This window comes from Chiloscyllium punctatum, chromosome 2 (assembly GCF_047496795.1).
Source record: "Chiloscyllium punctatum isolate Juve2018m chromosome 2, sChiPun1.3, whole genome shotgun sequence".
In the NCBI taxonomy this organism is placed as follows: domain Eukaryota; kingdom Metazoa; phylum Chordata; class Chondrichthyes; order Orectolobiformes; family Hemiscylliidae; genus Chiloscyllium; species Chiloscyllium punctatum.
The window spans coordinates 89,184,320-89,208,306 of NC_092740.1; the positions used below are offsets into that span (position 1 = coordinate 89,184,320).

The following is a 23,987-nucleotide window of genomic DNA, read 5'->3' on the forward strand; positions in this document are numbered from 1 at the left end:
CCTTCTTAATTACTTGTTGTGATTCATGTGCAAGAACACCTAAATCCCAGTAAGTTTGAAATCAGCAATCATTCTCTTTTAAGTAACGCTTATTTATTCTTCCTGCCAGTGTGAGCAACTTCACATTTTCCCACATTATACTCCTGTCACATTTTGGCCCATGTACTCAACCTATTTATATCCATCTGCAACTTCCTTGTGTCTTCCTTAGAATTCATATCAATCTTTGTTTCATCTGCAAATTTAGCTACCATGTCTTCACTGTTCTCATGCAAGTTGTTGATATAAATTATAAAAAACTGAAGCACCCAGCACAGACCCTTGCAAGACTATATTTTCTGACAATCAAGTAAAGACTTATTTATGTAAATTATCTGTTTTATACCAGCTATCATTCTACTGTCAACACCACGTGTACCTACTTGTACAGTAACCTTTTATGTGGCATCTTGTCAAAGTCCTTCTGGATATCCAAGTGTAGCATGTCTACAGGTTCTCCTTTATCCACAGCCCGTGTTACTCTTTCTTTTGAAGAAATATGATAAGTTGATTAAACATGATTCCTGTTTCACAAAAGAATGCTGACTCTTTCTGATTATCTTGAGTTTTTCTATGTGTGTAGCTGCAATCCATGTAATGATCACTCCTGAAACCTTTCCAAGATAAATGTGAAGCTGTCTGGCTTGGTCATGGTTAGAGGAGTTATGTTTGCTACTTTTCAGTCCAGTGGAGCCTTCTAAGAGTCCGCTGAATTTTGGAAAATTAATGTCAAAGCATTTGCTACCTAAGTAGCCACCTCTTTTAGGACACTAGGATGAAGTCCATCAGAGCCTGGGACTTGTCAGCCTGCATCTTCAACCCACATCTGTTTGCTCTGTGCTATTGTGATTTTGTTAAATCTAGACAAATAATTAGTCTTAATATTATTTGATACTAGATGTAAGATGTGATACTAATATTACTTAATACTTAGTACTTAATATTAGACCACTAGACTAATTAAACAGAGACAACAATTGTACTTCTGATGTCCTTTGCATAACTGAGATCTTTCCATTAACTGGTTTTTCATCTCTTACTAATACCTCTTTCAAAGTGAATACAATACAGGCTGATGTTTGTCATTTCAGAGCTCCTCAGTGTCACCATCAGCCAGTTTCAGAACTGCAGAGAAGCACAGAAACTCAAATGATTATTCCACAGATAGTAAAAAGCAGAAGACTGATGATAAGGATTTAGCAAATCGTTATGTGAGTAACAGTCAAAATTATGGGCATGCCATGACTTTTTCTAATCAAATTTTGATTAAATCTTGGATCTGTTCTCAGTTATTTGTCTTTATATTTCGTATTTTTATGAATTACGATTTTCACCTTCTAAAAACAATCACCCCATTGAGGAAGAAGGAGAAAGTAATGCTTAAGTTTTTTTTTCCTAACAGTATGATTGTTTCAATAAACTGTCTCGTAGTGGATTGCTTTTCTGAAAATACGAGTTTTTCTGAAAGTGCTGAATTATTCATGTAAGAAGAAAGGAATTAGCATTAGTCCCAACAGACATGGGAAAAATGTAAAACTCACTTAAATTATGCCACCTCCTGAGTGTAACAGTATAGTCCTCAGAGACATTAGATCAGGAACACTAAACTGAAAGTCACATGCTTCTTATTATATTATGGTGTTGCGCATTTGATCTAGAAATGTCTTGCTTCCAAAACAGTGAGAGAGCAAAAGGGTGGCTGCTATGATGCAAGGTAAATAAGCACAGATGTGCTTACTATACCAAATATAACACCTCTTACTGGGTTGCTGTAATCTTTTGTATTCCACCCTATTCTGTACATATACTGAATTTATTCAAATCAGAGTGAAGCTCCTTCCCCAACAACATAGCCTGTTTCAACTTAAGCTCAGGGGAGCATTTAACACTGTAAATGGTGTGATTTTTTTTTCCCCCCATTTTTCAGCCTCGCTGTGTTGGACCATATAAACTGAGGACTGGTTAGAGATTGCCCAACTGCATTCGACCCAAGATAAAGGGCCTTTCTGTCTCCTGGCTGTTAAGAATCCTATGAAAGTAAAAGACGAGTATCTAAGCTGCACCTTCAGTTCAAAGCTTTCTGTTTTTATATTATTGCAGTCTAACGTCATGGCTATTATGGGGACTGCTATGTCATTAATTAAACTGTTTTAAAATGTCTACTGATATATAATTAACTTTTATCCATGCATAGGTTGTTACCTCCATTACTATATATTTAAGTACTTGTCTGAGTACATTTGGAGTTAATGTGTATTGGCAATTTTTAAAGGATGATGTATTATTTCTTTGTATTCATATTTAGGATAGTGATGGAGAGAAGAGTGATGATAACTTGGTGGTGGATGTCTCCAATGAGGTTTGTTGTGGTTTCTTTTAAAAATGTTGGATGTAGTCATTTGTTTTATGTTGACAGTTAACGTGGACTTCCTATTTATATTGGTCTACTTTTTCTTGGCTCACTGTTCTTTCCATCAAGTATTGTTTTAAGCTTCTCAAATCTAATTTAAATGGCTATCAAAATAAAAAAGTGACATGCCTCTAAATATAATGGAAAATATGGTTATTGGAAATGCTTTATTGAATTTCAAAGCAATTTTGAATACTAGATACAAAACTCCACAAATCTATGTGTGTTGTTTGTGTTTATCTGCAAATATGAAATAAACATGTATACCAGGGAGTGATTAGGGGACAGATATTATATATGATATATATATCATATTATATATGATCTATATAATAACTAGATAAAAATGTCATTCAAAATGAAACTAGAATACTGGCTGAAGTGGTCATACCTGAGATATAACAATATCAGTATTCTTCACACAAGAAGTGACACATTATCTGTGAAGAGCATCAGACCAGGATTGAAGGAAGTCATAAGGTCAAATAAGTATCCTGAAATGACTTGATAACATTTTTAGAAGCAGGAAAATGTTCCATGCAACCTTTCTCCTGGAGAAGTGAACAGGACAGTATTCATATTATTGTAAATGGTTCATGATCAACAAAAGAAACAGAGCAGCTATCATTTATATTTTCCACTCATTAAAAACCACCCAACTGCACCCCTGCCTCAACTTAACTATTTTGTTTCCTCTTAGATTTTTAGATCTGAATATTCAAAGGGTCTCTAAACCGGTCTTCCAACTTGTACCCTCTGTATGCTTGAGCTCATTGAAAACTCTAATGCCTGTATTGTGATGGTACTGTGCCTTTAAGAAAGATTTGTTCTGTGCTGTTTCTCTTGCAGAGAGGTGTTGCCACAGTGGTTGCAGAATGTTTACTTCAGAAGCAGTTGGTAAACAGCTTTGAGCTCCCTTGAGTGTTTTTTTTCTAAATTAGACAAAAGAAGCATGAGTGGGTAGAGTCAGGCTCACACAGTCCTGAGTTTTAGTTTGGCTTTCAGTTGGGGTTTGGAGTTGGCCATTGGAGCTGATAGATATAGCTGTCTCTGCTGCAGCAAAAAGCTTGAGTTCTGTCTTTGCTGCTAGATTGTTTCTTTCAGTATTTCTTTGACCTGGACTGGAAAGGAGATAGCACATGAGAAAAATCTGTTTTGCTGAATTTGCCTTCGCCAAGGGTGTGTTTATGGGATGATAGTATATTGGAATGGATTTTTTATTAATTTGTGGGATGAGGGTGCTGTAGGCTAGGCCATTTATTGCCCATCAGGGGGCTGTTATGAGTATTCTAGGTCTGGGGTGATTTGTAGGCCAGACCAACTAAGGATGGCAGTTTCCTTCCCTGAAGGACCTCAATGAACCAGATGAGTTTTTTTTCCCAAACCCAGGTCCCTAGAACATTACCTGGGTTTCTGAATTAAGAATCCAGTGACAATACCACTAGGCCATCACACATCATTATCTACAACAAATCTCATTCACCCATCATCCCTGCGCGCCAATCATCCCTTCAATGCCAATAACTTAGTCACCCTCATTGCCCTTCTCAATCTCTGAGCAGAATCTTTCAGTCCCATCAAGAGCATTTAGAAGGGCAGGCATGGAAATTTAATAGATGGGAGGTAGACATTCAGTTTTCTGAAGTACCATGGGAGTCTCTATACTCGTCCTATTCTATCTGTGTGCAGTGGCACATCTGTCACCCTATGAGGAGATGGGGCGTGTTGAGAGAGGTCAGGATCCCTTTACAACCCCCTGACCTCTGCCCTTACCTAGTCAGTAAGTGTATGCATCCATGTTCCAGAAAATGAAGTAGAAGTTCCTATGCATTCCAGACAGATACTGATTATTCTGCTGGACCTGACTCACTCCAGAATCTGCCATCAAGGTAGATATGCGCTCTCATACTGGAGCCAGCTCAGTCCCTGTTTCCAACCTGCTATTGACCTCTGACACCTCTGCTAGATGTTTTGCTGCCTGCCTGTGCAACTGTGTTATGCTCAGCAGGGGCTTGTTGCCCACCAGACTGTGACCCTGGGCTTGTGGAGCTGAAACTCTTTGCACAAATGGACAGTGTGATACAACACCTTGACAGTACATCCTTCAAGGCTTGCAACTTTTCCTCCGCAGAGGTATAGTTCACATGATGTATAGACATGGGGCAAGGGGCTGAGACCTTTTCTTTTTGGATATGGGATCTGGAGGACTGCAGTGAAAAATGCAAATATTTGTTAAGAAAATAAACTCAAAGGACTGCGAATGCTGGAAATCCAAAAAAACGCCGAGTGTCGAATGTTGAGAGAAAACAAACAAGTGCTGCCAGACTTGCTGTGTTTCTCCAACAAGATTTGTTAGTAGTGTGTGCTGCCATCTTAACCCAAGGTTTCGTGTGCACTGACAGGAAGAAATTGGAGGCTTGCTCAGTAAATGCCTGCAAAGATCCAGACTTCTGTTCAACACCAGTATACACTCCTGTTCTCCTGCCAGCTCAACAACTGTCTTCTCAAAGTGGGTCTGGAGCACTTGTTGTGCATAATCTTCTCCTGCAGAAGGATGGAAGCATTGGCATGGATACATGAACACAATGCCAACATTGCTGGAAACAAGTGGTGTTGTTAATCTGCAGAGCTGTGATTTTTCCTTGTGGGTTACTATTAAAAAGTATGGACTCAGGGGGAAGTTAGGTGTTAAAACATTCTTGAGAGTCTGGTGCTGGAAAAGCACAGCAGGTCAGGCGGCCTCCAAGGAGCAGGAGAATCGACGTTTTGGGCATAAGCCCTTCAGGTGGCTCAGTGTTGGCAAAGAATGAGAATTGATTACAAAAATAATTGTGAAGCAGATAAAGCCTCAATTTAACATTTTTTTCCAAAAAGCAGATTTTTAGCATTTCTGAAACATAACTCTCTCAATAATGAACTAGATTATGTTCCCGCTTGCATTGATGTTTTAGCCAGAATGTTTTGATTCTTGCCGAAGCAGATTTCATTCATCATTCATTCATCTACAAGTGCTCTGTGCAAAGGTAGCCATTAGTTCAGGGTCTGTCTTGTTAGTTTTTGCCAGTGTTGCTTTGCGATTGCGTTCCACTCTCAGGGTCCCAAGTTGACCTCACGTGGAATAGGAATTAAACCCAGATTATTGGCATTATTCAGAACCAAATATTAGCCAGTCAGCCATCTGAATTACCAGGTCTTGTCTCCAGTCATTAAACATAAATGGAATATTGCTTATTGACAACCTTCCTTAATCATTGCAATGCAATTTAAAACCCTACCAACAAACTGGCTGAACTGGTTAAGACGTGTGCACCAGAGGTAGTTGCTTCACTAGCCAACACTAGAATGTGCTTGGTAATGTAGGGGCCTAGTCATTCCTATTCTCATAAAAAAACCCTAATCATTGCTTTAGTGTTGAAGTTGTCAATAGAACCATTACAACCGAAAATACAACCTCACTAATAACCTACTCGGTTACAACCAGTTTGGCTTCTGCCAAAACCATTTGATTTCAACCTTTATCCAAGTGTCACACTTGTGAAATGAAAACAGCTTCCTCAATGTCAAGACAACAACCAATTGAACATGGCAACAAAATGCTCGAGGAAAGCTGAGGCTAATGAAGGTCAAATGAAATACTTTCCTCTGGTTAGAATCCTACTCCTTGACTTGAACAGATGGAGTGTAGAGTCAAAACATTGTAACCACAGACCATGACTACTGTGGTTCTTCAGTGAAATGATTTTTGGTTTAATGATCTTTAAATACTTCATTAATGAAGTTCCCTTCATCATAAGATCAACTGTGCAGTTCTGTGTTCAATGCATTTCATCAAATTCTGCAATTATATTAGACAGATTCTTATCGGGGTCTGAGCAACATGGTCTGTAGTGAGGTTTGTGGCAGAATTGGGCGAGAAATCTGGTGAGGCCCATCTCAAAATCAGAAACATCTCAGTCCATCTTTAATGATTTTTGCAAGCGGCATGCTGAGATTTTCGCTAGGCAGCAGCTGTTGCTTATTGATGATGATGATTACTTATTAAATATCTTGTTGATGGCTCATTTGCCTCATTAATATTCAGGCTTCTATCTTACCAAACTCGCCAAACAAGCTAAGTGTTAAGAAAACTCAAAGTGGAAACAAGAGTGGGTACCTAGTGAATTCAGCAGCTGCTTGCTCCGAAGGTATTTGATACATGGACATTTGCACCCAGCATGTGTGAGCCTCTAAGAGATAAGAGGATGGGTAATAGGAAGTAAAAAATAGGCAAAACATGTGATCTCATACTCCCAATTCCTCCGCCTCTGCCGCATCTGCTGCCAGGATGAAGGATTCTATTTGGGGACATTCCTAATATCCTTCTATTTCAAGGACCGCAATTTCCCATCTCCCGTGATTAATAATGCCCTCAACCACATCTCCTCCATTTCCCACATCTCTGCCCTCAAATCCCCTCCCCCAACTACAATAAGGATAGAGTTCCCCCGTCCCCACATACCACCCCACCAAACTCCAAATCCAACGTATTATCTGCTGCTTTTCGCCACCTGCAGTCAGAGCCCACCACCAAAAGGAGATTTCCTTCCCCACCCCTATCTACTTTCCATAGGGAGCCGTTCACTCAGTGACTCCCTCATAAGTTCCATACTCCCCACCAACCTTGCATCCAGACCTTTTCCCTGCAATCACAAAAAATGCAACACCTGCCCCTACACCTACCCTCTCACCTCCATCCAAGGTCCCAAACAATCATTCCAAATCCGGCAGAGATTCACCTGCATCTCTTCTAACCTGATCTGTTGCACCCGTTGCTCCCAGTGTGGTCTGCTCTACACTGGAGAGACCAAGCGTAGACTCTGGGACTGGTTTGTGGAGCATCTGCACTCTGTACACTCCAATCAACACCATCTTCCGGTTGCCAGCCATTTCAATTCCCACTCCCTCTCCCTTGGCAACATGTCTATCCTGAGCCTCCTCCACTGACAAAATGAGGCCACACACAAATTGGAGGAACAACAATATATTCCGCATTAGGAGCTTATGGCGCAGTGTCCTCAGCATAGAGTTCACCAGCTTCAAAACTTTCCCACCCCCAACTTCAACCCAAATCTAGCCCTCCCTCTTCTCCCTGCCTTCTTGACCTGACCTAACCTGTCTATCTTCCCTATCCCCCATCTGCTCCACCCTTCCCACTGGCCAATCACAATAATCCACTATCCTGCATCCACCTGTCACCACCCCACCTACCTTTCCCACATCCATGTATCACTAAACCACCTGCCCTTTCCCATCCCACACCCTCTCTCTATTTCTTTCTGAGCTCCCTTCCCCCCTCCTTAGCCCTAATGAAGGGTCATGACCCAAAACATTGACTTCCCAGCTCCTTCGATCCTGTTTGACCTGCTGTGCTCTTCCAGCTCCACACAGTATCCCCTCTGTTTTGGAAGTTAGCTGGTCTCATGACCTACTTTACATGCCCCTGTATTGAAAATGCACCAAGCAGGGCATATAATATTCAGCCAATCAAGGAGAAATCAATATAGCTTTTCCAGTATTGCTCATTTCTAAATGCAATGGGTTTTAAAAAAATCCCTCCTGCCTTGCTATTATAATTTGTATAGTGAATTTCATGGTTACATGTGTACAATATTTTCTTCAGATATTGTGTTGCTGTGCAATTAAATCCAGTTCTGTATTAATTCTTAGTATTGATATTTTACTTTCATACGTGGAGCTTAACCAACTTAATGTGTTTTTACCTCACATTTGTTGCAAAATTTGTGTCTATTTAGTAAGATGTTATATGGATGGTTTATATTATAACTTGTTGCTTGTAAGTACAACCTTGTCTGTTGTTCCTGTTTTGTAATGCTACTAATTTAAAAATTATGTTCCTATTTTCAGGATCCCACCTCACCACGAGGTAGCCCACCACACTCACCACGGGAAAATGGCTTGGATAAATCTCGCCTATTAAAAAAGGATGCACCTATAAGTCCAGCTTCTATTGCTTCCTCCAGTAGTACTCCTTCCTCAAAGTCCAAAGAAATTGGTCTTGTGAGTATAGTTAATACATGTGAACCCTTCAGATGGAAATTTTCAGTGCTAGTTCGGTAAAAGTATTTTTCACTTCTGTCCTCTTTCCCCTACTCTGGAGATTGTCTTTAAGTACTACTATAGTACATGGAACCTAGTGATAAAATCTAGTGATCATAATTTTTCAGCAGGATAACTATGGGTGAATTTTAGAGCCATAGAGTCATAGAGATGTACAGCATGGAAACAGACCCTTCGGTCCAACCTGTCCATGCCGACCAGATATCCCAACCCAATCTAGCCCCATCTGCCAGCACCCGGCCCATATCCCTCCAAACCCTTCCTATTAATATACCCATCCGAATGCCTCTTAAATGTTGCAATTGTACCAGCCTCCATCATATCCTTTGGCAGCTCATTCCATATATGTACCACCTTCTATGTGAAAACGCTGCCCCGTAGGCCTCTTTTGTATCTTTCCTCTCTCACCCTAAGCCTATGCCCTCTAGTTCTGGACTCCCCAACCCCAGGGAAAAGACTTTGCCTATTTACCCTTTCCATGCCCCTCATAATTTTGTAAACCTCTACAAGGTCACCCCTCAGCCTCCGACGCTCCAGGGAAAACAGCCCCAGCCTGTTCAGCCTCTCCCTGTAGCTTAAATCCTCCAACCCTGGCAACATCCTAGTAAATCTTTTCTGAACCCTTTCAAGTTTCACAACATCTTTCCGATAGGAAGGAAACCAGAATTAATTAGAAATCAAATATACAATGAGTTTGAAAGGGAGAAGGCGAAATCTGATGTAATGGTGTTACAGTTGAATAAAGGTAATTATGAGGGCATGAGAGAGGAACTGACTAAAATAGACTGGAAGCAGAGGCTAACCGGGAAGACACTAGAGCAAAAATGGCAGGAGTTTGTAGGTATAATTGAGGACACTGTACAGAGGTTCATTCCCAAGAAAAGAAAGATTAACCGGGGAGGGATTAGACAACCTTGGCTGACAAAGGAAGTCAGGAAATGTATTAAAGAAAAAGAGAGATCCTATAAAGTGGCTAAGAACAGTGGGAAATCAGAAGATTGGGAAGGATACAAAAGCAAACAGAGGATAACAAAGAGTGTAATAAGAAATGAGAGGATCAAATATGAAGGTAGGCTAGCCAGTAATATTAGAAATAATAGTAAAAGTTTCTTTCAGTACATAAGAAACAAACGACAGGCAAAAGTAGACATTGGGCCACTTCAAACTGATGCAGGGAGCCTAGTGATGGGAGATAAGGAAATAGCAGGAGAACTTAACAAGTACTTTGCGTCAGTTTTCACAGTGGAAGACAGGAGCAATATCCCAAAAATTAAAGGGTGTCACGGGGCTGAGTTGAGTATGGTTGCCATTACGAAAGAGATAGTGCTAGAAAAGTTAAAAAGTCTTAAAATTGATAAATCTCCTGGCCCCGATGGGATACACCCTAGAGTTCTGAGAGAGGTTGCTGAGGAAATAGCAGAGGCATTGGTTGAGATCTTTCAAGAGTCACTGGAGTCAGGAAAGGTCCCGGACGATTGGAAGATGGCTGTAGTAACCCCCTTGTTCAAGAAAGGATCAAGGCAAAAGATGGAAAATTATAGGCCAATCAGTTTAACCTCGGTTGTTGGTAAAATTCTAGAATCCATCATTAAGGATGAGGTTTCTAAATTCTTGGAAGAGCAGAGTCTGATTAGAACAAGTCAACATGGATTTAGTAAAGGGAGGTCATGCCTGACAAACCTGTTGGAATTTTTTGAAGAGGTAACAAGTAGGTTAGACCAGGGGAACCCAGTGGATGTGGTCTATCTGGACTTTCAAAAGGCCTTTGATAAGGTGCCACACGGGAGACTGCTGAGCAAGGTGAGGGCCCATGGTGTTCGAGGTGAGCTGCTGGGATGGATTGAGGATTGGCTATCTAACAGAAGGCAGAGAGTTGGGATAAAAGGTTCTTTTTCAGAATGGCAGCCGGTGACGAGCGGTGTCCCGCAGGGTTCGGTGCTGGGGCCACAGCTGTTCGCATTATATATTAATGATTTGGATGAGGGAACCGGGGGCATTCTAGCGAAGTTTGCCGATGATACAAAGTTAGGTAGACAGGCAGGTAGTACTGAGGAAGTGGGGAGGCTACAGAAGGATCTAGACAGGTTGGGAGAGTGGTCCAGGAAATGGCTGATGGAATTTAACGTGAGCAAGTGCGAGGTCTTGCACTTTGGCAAAAAGAATATAGGAATGGACTACTTTCTAAATGGTGAGAAACTTAATAAAGCCAAAGCACAAAGGGATCTGGGAGTGCTAGTCGAGGATTCTCTAAAGGTAAACATGCAGGTTGAGTCTGTGATTAAGAAAGCGAATGCAATGTTGTCTCTTATCTCAAGAGGGTTGGAATATAAAAGCAGAGATGTACTACTAAGACTTTATAAAGCTCTGGTTAGGCCCCATTTGGAGTACTGTGTCCAGTTTTGGTCCCCACACCTCAGGAAGGACATACTGGCACTGGAACGTGTCCAGCGGAGATTCACACGGATGATCCCTGGAATGACAGGTCTAGCATATGAGGAACGGCTGAGGATACTGGGGTTGTATTCGTTGGAGTTTAGAAGATTAAGGGGAGATCTAATAGAGACGTACAAAATAATACATGGCTTTGAAAAGGTGGATGCTAGAAAATTGTTTCTGTTAGGCGAGGAGACTAGGACCCGTGGACACAGCCTTAGAATTAGAGGGGGTCATTTCAGAACGGAAATGCGGAGACATTTCTTCAGCCAGAGAGTGGTGGGCCTGTGGAATTCATTGCCACGGAGTGCAGTGGAAGCCGGGACGCTAAATGTCTTCAAGGCCGAGATTGATAGGTTCTTGTTGTCTAGAGGAATTAAGGGCTACGGGGAGAACGCTGGCAAGTGGAGCTGAAATGCGCATCAGCCATGATTGAATGGCGGAGTGGACTCGATGGGCCGAATGGCCTTACTTCCACTCCTATGTCTTATGGTCTTATGGTCTTATAATGTCTGACAAAATGCTGTAAATCTGAACCAGGGAGAAAATATCCTGGGTTCCCAGGTCACTCACTATTCACGAAAAGGAAGGGCTGTTATTTTGGCTGTAGATCCTTCTTCATGGTGAAATACCATAGTTGTGGGTATGTTCGCTGAGCTGGGAAGTTGATTTGCAGACGTTTCCTCCCCTGTCTAGGTGACCTCTTCGGTGCTTTGGAGTTCCTGTGAAGCACTGCTGTGCTGTGTCATTTCTGGATGTGATAGTAGAAAAATGCAGAACAGTGAATGCACCTCAAAAGTGTACAGTAAAGCCACACACACGGACCAGATGCTGAACTACAACAGCAAACACACACAAGAGAAGCTGTATTAGGTCCCTGTACGAAAGGGCTACCACAAACTGCAGCACTCCTGATCTACAAAGGGAAGAAGAAGAACATCTTCACAGAGTCTTCACCAAGAACGGATACCCCAACAATTTCATCCACATATGCCTAATAGACAGACAACGCAACGAGGACATGCCACGACCCAACACACTAGCCACGCTAACACATGTAAAAAACATATGAGAACTAACAGCCAGCCTTCTTTGATGATTGGGATCCATGACAACCAATAAACCAACAACATCAGACAACATCTCGCCAGGACAAAAGACCTATACTCATCATGTTCAAGGCTAACATAATATACAATATTCCATGCAAAGACCACACAAAACACTATGTGTGACAAATAGGCAGACAGCTAGCAATCCACATCCACAAACACCAACTAGCCACTAAATGCTCTGACCAGCTGTCCCTAGTAGCTCTACATATAGATGACAAGGACTACAAATTCGACTGCGTAAACACAGTTGACCATAGGACAAGGTAAACAGAAAACAGGCAGAGGATTTCTAAAAGCATGGCATTCATCCACAGATTCCATCAACAAGCACATAAACCTAGATCCAATATACCGGTCACAACAACGAACTACCGGATCTAGCAACCGGAAACAGCAGCAACGGAACTAAATAAATTGCAGAAGACACATTTTAGCAGCACTTTACAGGAGGCTCCACAGCACTGAAGATGTCACCCAGGCAGGGGACGAAACGTCTGCAAATCAACTTCCCAGCTTGGCAAACATACCCACAACCATGACAACTGACACCCAAGCTATAAATCTTTACGCAAACCTTGATCATGATGAAATATCAAAACAACTTGAAAGCCTGTGATTAACTGTTTAGACTCTGATGAGGGATTACATGTCACTCAGGAATTTGCTTGTTTCATGGCACTATTTCAGCAAAGGCCTATTTTCTTGAAGGGGGGATGGGTGGGGGAACAGGGCTACCAAGCAATGTGTAACTGACTCAACTTATTAAAGATCTACTTATGCCCAATGTTTGAGGCTGACTGGGGGTTTCAAGGCAGCTTTCAGGTCCCCAGGCGTAGTGAGGAATGATACAGCTTCCTGAAGGTGGCTACCCAGAGACAGCCAGAGGTCTAGTGCTGCAGGCAACCTTAAAGGCCTTCTGTATCTTTCAGCTTCCTGCAGGCTGCGTTGAGAGGGGCATCACCTATAAGGGGGTCTACCTCTACTGATGCCATTTTTAAATTTCAAACTGAGAAAAGCTGGAGAGCAGAAGCAGACACCTCCATTTTGATTGCTTTTTCCCTCCATTGTTGTCCTCTAGCCACTAATTGGCCTATTTGAAGAAATCCAGGTATGTGCCTGTGTCCCATTTAACACAAGCTGATGCTCCCATGTGAGTCTGGCTTTGGTATTCTGAAACCTACAGGCAAAGTTCTGTCCTAGGACTCTTCACTTATGCCATATCTGTATTTCGCTCAGGTTAAAAAACATTTAAACTTAGCTTTTTACAAAAAAAAATTGATTTTTGATAAGGTTAATTTAACATTTTTCTCAATTGCAGTGATTTATTTTAATTGTTGATGATACTGGTAAAAAATTACATTGGTTATTGGCTATAAGTCTTATCAGTACAATTCTAATATGCAGTAAATTAATCTTTGCAGTATCAATTTGTAGTTGCAGTATTGACAAAGCAGTTTTCTGTTTACTAACAGAATGAGAAATCAACTACTCCAGTATCAAAGTCGAACACTCCAACTCCACGATCAGATGCTCCTACTCCAGGAAGTAATTCCACCCCAGGATTGAGGCCAGTCCCTGGTAAACCACCAGGAATTGATCCATTAGGTAGCTAAATGGTTGACAATAAGCAGTTATTTTGTACAGTTTACTAATCTTATCTTTGATGTTGGCATGAATTCCTGTTTTATTGTAGCAGGAATCCATTTTCGATTTCTTGCATTCATAGTTGCAAAAAAAAATCATCATATTACAATTCTTACATGGAAAAGCTCTTAAAGAAAGCTAGCCACAAAATGTAACATTATATGCACTTTGTTTTTTTTTTCTCCTCTGGATTGCATAACTTTCATAATAAAATGTACAGCTGAAATAAACTAAAAGCACTGGCAGGTATTTGGAACTTACAGTCACTGATAGCAGACTTTGGTCATTTACAGGTTTGAGGACTCCCATGGCAGTACCATGCCCTTATCCTGCTCCTTTTGGCATTGTGCCCCATGCTGGTATGAATGGAGATCTGACAAGCCCAGGGGCATATGCAGGTTTACATAATATCTCCCCCCAGATGAGTGCAGCAGCAGCTGCTGCAGCAGCGGCAGCTGCCTATGGCCGATCTCCAGTGGTGAGTGAATCGAGCAGGCTTTTAACCTTGAATTGACTAAGCTTTTTTTTACTGTCAATAAGATGACTGCTGATTTGAATGAATTTAAGCCAGAGAAACAGTTCAATATGTGACCATAGATACAATTGTCATAACTAAGAAAAGGCAAATACACTTGACAATTGAGGCATTTTGAACAAATGGGATTAATGCATCCCATCATGGTGGGGAACGTGGCAGTCAGACTCACTTAAAATCCCGCTGTGGCAGAGTCTTCCCCAATTACATCGCTGGCATAAGGAGTTGGAGTGGAATTCCCGGATGCCACCATTGGAATGCCAATCAGGTTCATTAATGAGCTAATTAATACTCATTATCTTTTAAATCCCTGTAATTTAATGGTGTCCCAGGAATTAAATGGGAGGGGCAAAGCTTAGCTGCTCCTCCTAAAGGCTGCCAAGCAAACCCTGTCGGATTTTCCAACAGCCTACCACGAGGGCGCTCTCATAATTAAAGCTCTGTGCCTGATTGAGAAACAAAGCATCAGGAATAGGGGCCATTGAAAGCCACTCCTCCCTTGCCTCTGAACCCTTTGACCTCACCTGTCTCAATTTACCCTCAAACGCCACCAGCCTGCATCCCCATCCCTTCTTCACTCTGTGTTGGCCTCAGGTCACTCTGTGATCCTGGATCCATGGTGGGTATGATACCTTCACTTCCACTACGGCAGGTGATGTAGGGAGTAGCTGGTCTCTGATTAGCAAGCACCAACCATCTGATGGAACCTCTACTGCTAGGATCCTGATCCCTATGGAGGGCCTGGTCGTGGGCACATGAGGTCATTATGTTTCACCAATCAAATTGGATCAATGGGGTTTCTTAATCATTTTCCACTACTTCTTCAACCATTGGGGAAGACTCCATCAGTCTGGCTTAAAGGGGCAGCCATCCAAAATGTTTTTCTAAAAAGTAAAACCAGGTTCACTGTTTTTAATAAGAGCAACAATTCCATTCCAATTAATTTACGACTTAATTCTGGTGATTTTTAGGTTGGGTTTGATCCACATCACATACGCGTACCTGGGATTCCACCGAACTTAAGTGGCATCCCTGGCGGAAAACCGTAAGTCGATTATTGTAATTCTGTTTGTTAACCGGGCATGAAAAGAAAATAATTTAACTTTTTCGGAAAAAGGAGGTAAATGGAGAGAATAAAGCCACGGTGGAATTAATTTTGTCATTTGCTTTCCTCCAAGATTTTTGTATCTCACTGGTATTATCAGTCTGCAAACTGATTGATTCAAACAAACAAGCCATTTCATTGTCCTGGCTATGGCAGTATCTTTGAAGTGAAACCATTGCTTGGGTTGATTTGGTATTGATACTTTCTAAATGTAGGAGATCCTGAAAGTGTTGCCAGCATGGTCCAAAGTTAGAACACAAAGAACAATCTTTGCTTTGATTCCAATGAATGACATTTCTTAAAGGCATCCAGTACATTGGAAGTTGCCACTTTGATTGTTTTCAATACTCCTGACAGTCTCAGATGTTGTGCAGTTTGCGGTGGAAATATCGTTGCACAGTCAGTACAGTTGCCAAGAGCACATGGACCATTCACTGACTGGCTGGATTGATGCTAACTTTTCTACATTGGTCTTTCCACCACATTAAAGCCTGTTATGTAACTGACATAATTGTACCTGCTATCCATCTAATGAGGGTGGGCACCTATGCTTATCATTTGTCAGATGACTAAACAGGAACTGATCTTCCTGAAGGAGAGCTGAGAGAACAAACTAGTGGAGTTGAGGTGGTTCTAAAAAGAATCTTCAGTATCTATATTTGCCATGCATATGTTATTCCAGGATGCTGTTAGAGTCATTTACTGAATCTGGCTCACCGCATTGTGGAGGGACAGCCTATCAAAGTGGGACTAGTATTTTTTGTATGCGGCATCAGAAACCTTTGGAAGACACTGCTCCAATGGAATCCACTAACTAATCGCTATTACCTAGTTAAACTCTAACAGCACCCTGTTAACATAATGGCCCTTCATGCTTAGCTCTCCTGACCTTGCTTTATTTCTTAAGTAAGTGGATTGTGTTTCTTTGGGAACAAGTTGCACATTGTTAGGCTGACAAATCCTACAAATGAATCTTCAGAGCTTGACATGTAGCCTCTTAAATAAAGTAATGGTTTCTGTGCACATTAGATAATTCTCAGCACAATTAAAAAAAATCAATTCTAAGTTTAACATTTGAACAGATTATGTTAGAATTAAAATTGATTGAAGGGCATGCTGAAATATTACAGAATGTTGACGTTATTGGAAAATCTTAGTCGCAATAACAGAAAATACTGCACTGAAAGTAGTAGTAATTTTCTAATCAACACTTTCCTTCTTTGTTAATAGTGCTTATTCATTTCATGTAAGTGCTGATGGACAAATGCAACCTGTGCCTTTTCCTCCTGATGCCCTGATTGGACCTGGAATTCCAAGACATGCTCGACAAATGAACTCTCTGAGCCATGGTGAAGTTGTGTGTGCAGTCACCATTAGCAATCCCACAAGGCATGTGTACACTGGTGGGAAAGGATGTGTGAAGGTTTGGGACATTAGTCACCCTGGAAACAAGAGCCCAGTCTCTCAACTGGACTGCCTGGTAAGAAAATCTCAAGAGAATAAGATATCTGGTGGAAGAGGAATTAAGGAATATGTGCTTCACTGACACAGAAAACATGTATGTTATTCAAGAGAAGAAAATTAGTTTTACAAAGTGAAAATGTTGTTCTTTTCACAGACTGTTATGTGTGGAAATAAGGTTTAAAATCCCTGACTATTGCGTGAAATAATCATGTGCAAGTACTATTGAAATTCTCTGTTGTGCTGAATTGCTTGCGTTTTAATTATTAAGACCACAAGAGAAACTGGTATGGAAAAAAATCCAACACAGGTACACCTATTTCATATTAATGTCAACAGAAATGAAAACTAACATTTTTATGATGAGGAGATGATAGTGTTGGACTGGGGTGGACAAAGTCAAAAGGCACAACACCAGGTCAAAGACCAACAGATTTCTTTAAAATCACAAGCTTTCAGAGCGCTGCTCCTTTGTCAGGTGACCATTTTCATGATATTGATTTTCAAGCTTTGAATTTGTAAAGACAAACTTTGTTATAAAATGTATTTTGACATTGAGGACAAACATAGATACAACAGTCGCACCTGTGACACTAATTCATTGTTGGTAACGTCAAGCTACTGGCCCAAATAAAGTTGATTATCATTCTGCAAACCCCCTTAGGTATGTCATCAGCAGCATAAAACAACTCCTGACAAAATGTCCCCAAAGAATTTTGAGAAATGTGGCATGATTGTAACCTCTGTACCATAATTTGCATAAATAGCCCCTAAGGCAATGAAAATGCTTGTATTTGGTTATCAATTGCTTGCTGCAACAAATCACTTGTCCAGAGCATGACATCTGCTGCAAACATTAATGAACCCTCGATGGAATAACCCCACCAACCTTAAGGGAACAACTGGTTTTACATGAACAATCCCTGTTAGCATTACAGTTCTGTGTCATCATGTGCCCAAGTCACTGATTCCATCTTCCTAAATTTCATGACTCTCCTGCCAGAAGACCAGACCCTGCACCTTAAAGACAGCTGCTATAGACTAATGTGGGATCCTTTTCAACGCTGATTCCTTGGCAGACATAAATAACACCTTCTACTAATCTGTGTACATTATTATGCCAAATTAAGTTCTCTGAGTAAAGGTCAGCTTGGCAATATTGCATACTTTGTTTACTTCCTCAACTGGTTGTTTACTTGTAGTAATGTTGAATCTTGAGTCAGAAGGTATCAAGGCCAGTACATGGCATGGAAGATCCACAGAACTTATATTGAGGCCTTCTCAGATGAAGCATTAAATTATGGTTCTGCCACCATTTCCCACTCTCTCCACAATCCACCCAATGCCATTTTTTGGAAAAGAAATAAGACCATTCCCGTCTTGCCCAGCACAGTATTTGCCCCTCAGCCAGCACAACAACAAAAAAAGGTTATCAATCTATATTTATTTATCTCATTGATTTTTGCGATGTTGTTAGCATCAAATTAGCTATTGGATTTTTCCATATTACATTGATGATTATTATGAAATATGCAATGAACCTTGGAACATTTTGGGAACCTGTAAAAGGTGCTACATTTGTGAAAGTTATTTTTCTTCCAAGTGTTCAATTGTGCTGTGCTGGCCCAACTTTTTCAGCTTCTTTTATGTTAGTTGACCTGCCCCCAAACAACTGGTTAGTGCCTTCCTAGAGCTCACTACCTGATTATCTGGCAAATCAGAAACTAAGCTGGTTTGTGTTCAAATGTATACTTATTAGATGCAGCGGCTTTGAGTTTTCATGTTTCAAAATTCAGCTTTGCCATGTACCTTGTAGAGTTAAAGCTGAGAGGTGGACTATGCTTTTCTATCCCTTGGCCTTTTTTATAATGCTGCATGATACATTATGTTGACATTGCAAATTAAACAAGTTGCACTGTTTAATTTGTGTTTTATAATAACTTGCATTTTTATTTCAATACTTGTTACTTGTTTCAACTACAGTCATCAATATTCTCAATATTTGTAACTATGCTCAGTCAACCAAATACCTATTTTCTGTGTATCAAAGTAAATTTAACTACCAAAAGTATAGACACTCTTCTCCACTTCCACCAGTCCACTTTTTACAGTTCCTGTTTAATATCATTTTTGGAAAATTCTTCTGATTAAAATTCCCTGCATCAGTGTTCTGGGATGTGAAATAATTGATTTTGGAGACACCGATGTTGGACTGGGGTGTACAAAGTTAAAAATCATACAACACCAGGTCATAGTCCAACAGGTTTCATCAGCTTAGTCACCTGATGAGGGAGCAGTGCTCCAAAAGCTAGTACTTCCAAATAAACCTGTTGGACCAAAACTTGGTGCTGTGATTTTTAACAGTGAAATAATTAGTGATTTTCATTAAAACCCATCTACTTCACTAATGTCTATTAGTAAAGGAAAATCTGCTATCCTCACCTAGAGGTCTACATACGACTCCATCCACAGTCAGGTTGACTCTTAAATGCCCTTTGAAATAGTTTAACAAGCCATTTAGTAATTCTCAATACCTACAAAGTCTGATATAAGAAATGAAACTGGATGGGCTTTGCATTGACTAGGGTACCAGAATCCATGTTGGCACTTGCAGCCCTGTTAAGTCTGCAAAATCCTCCTTCCTGGCATCTGAAGGTTTGTCCTGCAGTAAATCAAGCAACAGCCTGACATGCACATTCTCATGAAATACTCTCCATTGTGTTGTATGGTACCATTACCATGCTGAATGAAATAAGTTAATGAATATGATGATGCTATGGGCCATTAGCAGCAACAGAATTGCATTTAACCACAATCTGTAGCCTTATGGCCTGGCATTTCCACCATTCTACTATTAATATTAGCCAAGGGATCAATCCCGTGTCAGTGAAGAGATTAAGAGGTTGTACTCTGAGCAGCCCCAGGCAAGGTTAAAATATCTGAACCAGAGGGTACCAATATCCTTGGGGTGGGGGTAAATTTGCTAATGCTTTCCAGGTGGGTTTAAACTAATTCAGCAGGGGGATGGGAACCCAAATTGTAGTTCGAGTATACACGAGGTTGAGAATAGTGAGGTCTGAAATAAGGTTGCAAGAGGGCACGGGCAAGCACGAAGTTGGTTTGAAGTGTGTCTACTTCAGTGCCAGGAGCATCCAGAATAAGTTGAGTGAACTTGCAGCATGGATTGGTGCTTGGTACTTTGATGTTCTGGCTATTTCGGAGACATGGGTAGAGCAGGGACAGGAATGGTTGTTACAGGTTCCAGGATTTAGATGTTTCAGTAAGAACAGAGAAGATGGTAAAAGAGGGGGTGGTGTGGCATTGTTAGTCAAGGACAGTATTACAGTTGCAGAAAGAACATTAAGGACTTGCTTAGTGAGGTAGTATGGGCTGAGATTAGAAACAGGAAAGGATAGGTCAGCCTGTTGGGAGTTTTGTATAGGCCTCCTAATACTCCCTGAGATGTAGAGGAAAGGATAACAAAGATGATTGTCGGTCGGAGTGAGAGTGACAAGGTAATTATTATGGGGGACTTTAACTTTCCAAATATTGACTGTTTTTGTCCAATGCGTGCAGGAGAATTTCCTGACACAGTATGTAGATAGGCCAACAAGGGGCAAGGCCACATTAGATTTGTACTGGGTAATGAACCTGGCCAGGTATTAGATTTGGAGATAGGTGAGCACTTTGGTGATAGTGACCACAATTCGGTTATGTTTACTTTAGTGGTGGAAAGGGATAAGTATGTACCACAGGGCGAGAGTTATAGCTGGGGGGAAAGGCAATTATGATGCGATTAGGCAAGATTTAAGATGCATAGGATGGGAAAGGAAATTGCAGGAGATGGGCATAATTGAAATGTGGAGCTTATTCAAGGAACAGCTACTGTGGGTCCTTGTTAAGTATGTGCCAGTCAGGCAGGGAGCAAGTTGAGTGCAGAAGCCGTGGTTTACTAAAGAAGTTGAATCTCTTGTGAAGAGGAAGAAGAAGGCTTATGTTAGGATGAGATGTGAAGGCTCAGTTTGGGTGCTTGAGATTTACAGGTTAGTCAGGAAAGACCTAAAGAAAGAGTTAAGAGCCAGAAGGGGACATGAGAAGTCATTACCAGATAGGATCAAGGAAAACCCTGAGGCTTTCTGTAGATGTATCATGAGTAAAAGAATGATTAGGGTAATATTAGGGCCAATCAAGGATAGTAGTGGGAAGTTGTGCATGGAGTCAGAGGAGATAGGGGAAGTGCTAAATGAATATTTTTCATCAGTAGTCCAACTAGACAAAGACAATGTTGTTGAGGAGAATACTGAGATACAAGCTGCTACACTAGGTGGGATTGAGGTTCATAAGGAGGAAGTGTTAGCAATTCTTGAAAGTGTAAAAATAAATAAGTGCCCTGGGCTGGATGGGATTTATCCTAGGATTCTCTGGAAAGCCAGGGAGGAGATTGCTGAGCCTTTGGCTTGATCTTTATGTCACCATTGTCTACAGGAATAGTGCCAGAAGACTGGAGGATAGCAAATGCTGTCCCCTAGTTCAAGAAGGGAAGTAGAGACAACCCGGGTAATTATAGACCAGTGAGCCTTACTTCGGTTGTGGGTAAAGTGTTAGAAAAGGTTGTAAGAGATCGGATTTTTAATTATATAGAAAGGACGAAGTTGATTAGGGATAGTCGACACAGTTTTGTGAAGGGGAGGTCATGTCTCACAAACTTTATTGAGTTCTTTGAGAAGGTGACCAAACAGGTGGATGAGGGTAAAGTGGTTGATGTGGTGTATATGGATTTCAGTAAGGTGTTTGATAAAGTTCACCACGGTAGGGTATTGCACAAAATACGGAGGCATGGGATTGAGGGTGATTTAGTGGTTTGGATCAGAAATTGGCTAGCTGAAAGAAGACCGAGGGTGAGAGGTGGCAAATGGACTTTAATGTGGAAAAGTGTGAGATGATTCACTTTGGAAGGAGCAACAGGAATGAAGAGTACTGGGCTAATAGTAAGATTCTTGGTAGTGTAGATGAGCAGAGAGATCTCAATGTCCATGTATATAGATCCCTGAAAGTTGCCAACCAGATTGATAGGACTGTTAAGGCATATGGCGTGTATGGTAGAGGGTGAGTTTCAGAACTATGAGATCATGCTGCAGCTGTATAAAACTCTGGTGTAGCTGCACTTGGGAGTATAACATACAGTTCTGGTCACCGCATTATAGGAAGAATGTGGAAGCTTTGGAAAAGATTCAGAGGAGATTTCCTAGGATTGTTGCATGTTATAGAGGGAAGATCTTACAACAAAGTCTGAGGTACTTGAAGCTGTTTTCATTGGAGAGAAGAAGAAGGTGACTTAATTGAAACATATAAGATAATCAGAAGGTTAGATAGGGTGGACATCCATTTTCCTTGGATGGTGATGGCTAGCACAAGGGGGCATAGCTTTAAATTGAGGGGTGATAGATGTAGGACAGATGTCAGTGGTTGTTTCTTTACTCAGAGAGTAATAGGGGTGTCGAACTCCGCTGCCTGCAACAGTAACTGACTCGCCAACTTTAAGGGCATTTAAATGGTCATTGGACCAGGATGGAAAACTGTAGGTTAGATGGGTTTCAGATTGGTTTCACAGGTCGGTGCAATGTTGAGGGCGAAGGGCGTGTACTGTGCTGTAATGTTCTGTGTTCTAGGTGTGTGAAGATACATCTCAAGACTATTTACATGCCAAACAGCATGAGCAGCTTGTAATTGACAAAACTGAGCAATTCCACAATAAACAGATCAGACCTAAGCTCTGCAGTTCTGCCACTTCTGGTTGTGAATGGTGGACAAATAAACAGTGTACTAGAGCAGTAGGAGGTTCCACAAATATCCACATCCTCCATGATGGGATAGTCCAGACATCAGTGCAAAACATATGACTGAATTATTTGCAACAATATTGTGCCAGAATTGCTCAGTAACATTCAAGCCACACAAATGCTAGGCAGCAGCCATTCTCCAACAGGAGTACTGAAGCACTTTGTCTTGACATGCCATTCGTGCCATCATTGAATCTGCCACTATCAGCATCCTAGCCTTACGACTGATCAGAAACTGAATTGAACCAGTTAGAATCAAGGAGACAAACTCAGAGAATGCTGGACAAACTCAGCGGGTCTGTCAGCATCTGTGAAGAAAGGAACAGTTAATGTTTCAAGTCAGATATGATTCTTCTTCAGAGCAGATTATAGAGGCTAGACACAAGTCAGGAGTGCTATGAGATTGACTGGACTGGCTAAATGCATGCAGTTCCAATAATGCTCCAGAATATTAGCATTGTTGAGGACAAACCAGCCAACTTGATTGGGAACTCACCTAACACTCTCAACATACATTTCCTCTACCACCAACATGCAGTGTCAGCAGTATGTACCATCTCCAAGGTGAAATACAACAACACACAAAAGTCTTTCGACAGATCTTACAAAACCTCAACTCCTACCACCTGGAAGGACAAGGGCAAAAGTGAAGGGAATTATCACCACCTGCGAGGTCTCCTCTAAACCATGCATCACCCTATCTTGGAACTTTATCACAATGCCATCCCTGTCACTGGATCACAATCCTGGAACTCGCCCCTATCCTGCACCCCCAGTCTTCCCCCCCCCCCCCCCCCCCCAATCCAACATCATAATGGGTGTACTTACACCCAGGATTCCAGCAGATCAAGAAGGCAGCTCACCATAACCATCAAATATGGGCAATAATTGCTGGCCCAGCCAGTGATGCCCACATCCTTTGAATGAATGAAAAACTATATTTTATGAAGATTATAATGTTTCTCTATTAGAACCTTTGTTTCGATGCTTTTGCACATCATCCTTGAGTAGTTTTACAAATGGACTTTAATGGCTTTAACGGGAAATTTGCTGATTTGGAACTGTTTGCATTCCCTCATTCTCAAGTCCAAGATGGTGGAATGTTTACCTTAAGTGGTCCCACTTTTCTTTAATTGCTAAAGACCTCATATATTCTGTTTGCTGTTTGATGAAGCCACTATCATTATAACTGAATTTTGTATAAGAGTGTCATTGATACAATGCTAGATTTTATGCTCCTCTGACAATAGGTTTGAAGGCAGAGATTGCTCGTCAGGTCTAACACATG

The 23,987-nt window shown here is 41.1% G+C and overlaps 1 protein-coding gene across 10 annotated transcripts in view; it reads left to right on the forward strand.

Moving 5' to 3' along the window:
* The window catches only part of LOC140486348 (transducin-like enhancer protein 4), a 223,372-nt gene that overhangs the window by 175,046 nt on the left and 24,339 nt on the right, over positions 1–23,987 (forward strand). For all 10 annotated transcript variants that reach the window (XM_072585358.1, XM_072585367.1, XM_072585377.1 and 7 more), the window contains 7 exons: positions 1,131–1,250; positions 2,345–2,398; positions 8,354–8,506; positions 13,587–13,719; positions 14,052–14,236; positions 15,265–15,338; positions 16,629–16,878. In XM_072585358.1, the coding sequence (XP_072441459.1) occupies positions 1,131–1,250; positions 2,345–2,398; positions 8,354–8,506; positions 13,587–13,719; positions 14,052–14,236; positions 15,265–15,338; positions 16,629–16,878 (969 nt within the window). The remainder of the gene's footprint in view (positions 1–1,130; positions 1,251–2,344; positions 2,399–8,353; positions 8,507–13,586; positions 13,720–14,051; positions 14,237–15,264; positions 15,339–16,628; positions 16,879–23,987) is intronic.